General features: G+C 42.9%; 1 protein-coding gene across 1 annotated transcript in view; it reads left to right on the forward strand.

The window, feature by feature from the left end:
• LOC106537016 (A-kinase anchor protein 6) overlaps nucleotides 1-1,892 on the forward strand; it is a 5,885-nt gene extending 3,993 nt beyond the window's left edge. The window contains exon 2 of the mRNA XM_014034380.1: nucleotides 1,503-1,892. Coding sequence (XP_013889834.1) covers nucleotides 1,503-1,874 — 372 coding nt within the window. The 3' untranslated portion in view covers nucleotides 1,875-1,892. The remainder of the gene's footprint in view (nucleotides 1-1,502) is intronic.
• Nucleotides 1,893-2,581: the final 689 nt, after the last annotated feature.

Raw genomic sequence — 2,581 nt, forward strand, 5'->3', positions numbered from 1 at the left:
CACACACACACACACACACACACACACACACACACACACACACACACAGTGCCTCTGTAGCATATTAACAGGCCTATCAGTGTTTGCGTCGGCATCTGCTGCTTTGACACAAATTGGGAATTAACTGGAATTGATGTCCTGTGTCTCGCCTCTGAACTATCGTGGCCTGATGAAGAATTTATGATGTGTGTGTGTGTGTGTGCGTGTGTGTGTGTGTGTGTGTCGCAAACACAACACAAACCATGAAGAAAATAAAGCAGTTGTAAATTAGCTTTCATCTTTTCTCCGGCAGGTTTTGGCAACATATTGTCATTTTTTTCATTCCACATTCCCAAGGTCACACTGAATGAAGTGTGTGTCTGTGTGTGTCTGTGTGTGTGTATGTGTGTGAGATACTGAAACACAAAGCAGAAACATTTACCAGGATTRTGTTTTAATACATTAGAGGTAAATGTGTAGCTTTATTAAGAAACGTGTATTTTATTTAATTAGTGATGAAGACTGTTGAGGATGAAGGTCTCTCTGGTTGTGAATCCAGTTGTTTTGTTCTGCTTTAAGTCTGGGATCATGTCTGCTGAAACGTGAAGGTTGTCCAGTGGGAGGAAAGCAGCTGAAGTAAAGTCCAGTTTCCTGGCAGCAGTCGCCTCTAAAACCAGTTAGTTACATGTAAAATGCAGGAATGACGGCGGGCCGATCCCCTCACTGGCCTTCACCTGCCTCTGCACATAATGATGTGTCAGTCAGTGTGCCAGGAGGACACGATGAAATGAAAACAAGACGTTTATCCAGCTGTGGTCTGAGCTGAGCAGACTCTGGAGTTTCTTCTTCATGTTCATGATGTTGAACACATTTCTGCTCAGACTCAGAGGCTTCTTCTGAGACAGAACCTCTCAGTTTGTGTCTAAATGACGTTTGGTTTGTTTCGGGTGAATTTCACGGCTCTGCAGGAGGCCGAGCTGCAGGAATTATCATGTGATCCATGGACACCTGCAGAAAAACATCATGACTCAGTGCAGAAACATCTGCATCTTCAGGAAAACAAGGAAAGAACTAAATGTAGTTTAATGATTCGCTCTGCTTCACGTTTTGTTTTTGYTGTTTAAAAGCAGTAAATGAATAAATGAGCAGTAAAACTGGAGCAGGTATATGTTCAGGACTCAAATCAGATTATTGTTCACAGACTGAGAGCTGCTTGAAAATCAAAGCAGATTAAACCTGATGCCACCTCCTAAATATGTGTATTAATTGAATTTGCTCCCATCAGCTGATGCTTCTGATGCTCATTTTCTCTTTAGCTGCAACATTGGCAGAAATGACAGGAGTCAAAGTGTAATGATTGTGTTGTCCTTCAGCAGTTCAGCCATGAATATACAACATCTCTGCTATCGATCTGCACATTTCTAAATATAGCTGATGAATGGTCGTGTAGCTATTGATGGATCTGCTGCTTTACATGATGGACYATTGACACAACAATCCTCCAATAACTCTGCTCCTTTCAGACGGTTCTGTCGGGCCGACGGGCTCCGGCTTCCTCGGAGCAGAAGGCCCGTCTGATGGTGGGGGGTCAGGRCGCCGCTGCTGAAGACCCCCGCTCGGTCCTGTCCCCTCTAACCAACTCACTGCTGGAGCAGCTGGAGGCTCGGATCAAGGAGCTGAAGGCCTGGCTGCGAGACACGGAGCTCCTCATCTTCAACTCCTGCCTCAGACAGAAGGACGCCTCCCTGCAGCTGCCCAGCTTCAAGGTAGGACCAGGACCAGGACCAGGACCAGGACCAGGACCAGAGGCAGGCAGACCTGGTCCAGTTAGAAGACATCATTTAACAACACTGACATTAGAAAACCAAACAAAGGAGCAGTTTGTCTTTGAGTAGTTTTAATTRTAGTTTCTGTTTCTGCACCACGTTAGGCCTCTAACCTCAGACCTTCCTCCAGACTCACGTTTAAAGTCTGAAATATAAACTGCTCAAAGTGTTGCTTTTGTTTAAATCAACCAGATATTTGAAAAAACAAACGAATATTAGTTGTATAATATAATATAATATAATATNGTTCTCTTCCACGGTTAGAATGACCTGTCATGGCCTAAATAGAGCTCAGTTTGTGACAGAGTTCCTGTCCTCTCGTCAGGCCTGTCCGAGGCAGTAAATCTTGTTTCTTCACTCCAGGTGACCCCTACAACAGTTCTTCTGTGGGAGCATTTTAAACAGACTCATATATAGTAAGTATTTGAACACCCTGCAACTTTGCAAGTTCTCCTACTTAGAAATCATGGAGGGGTCTCATTTTCCTGCATACAGGTCAAAGGTTTCCATGCAGAATGGGCAAAGCTGGTGGAGACAGACCCTCAAAGACTTGTAACTGATATAATATAATACAATATAATACAATATAAATGACTTTCTTTATTAAACCAATAAGTAGTTTTAATTTTTGAGTCAACTTGTTGATTCTAACTCAGATTTTCATGACAAATCTCATCGAGCTGCAGAGTAATAATGATTAAAACATCCTGTTCTGAAGTCAGTTCTGAGTCTGGGTAATAAAACAAAGTTTATGAGCCGTGTACTAAAACATGTCG

Source organism: Austrofundulus limnaeus, unplaced genomic scaffold, assembly GCF_001266775.1.
Source record: "Austrofundulus limnaeus strain Quisiro unplaced genomic scaffold, Austrofundulus_limnaeus-1.0 Scaffold2086, whole genome shotgun sequence".
Lineage (NCBI taxonomy): Eukaryota > Metazoa > Chordata > Actinopteri > Cyprinodontiformes > Rivulidae > Austrofundulus > Austrofundulus limnaeus.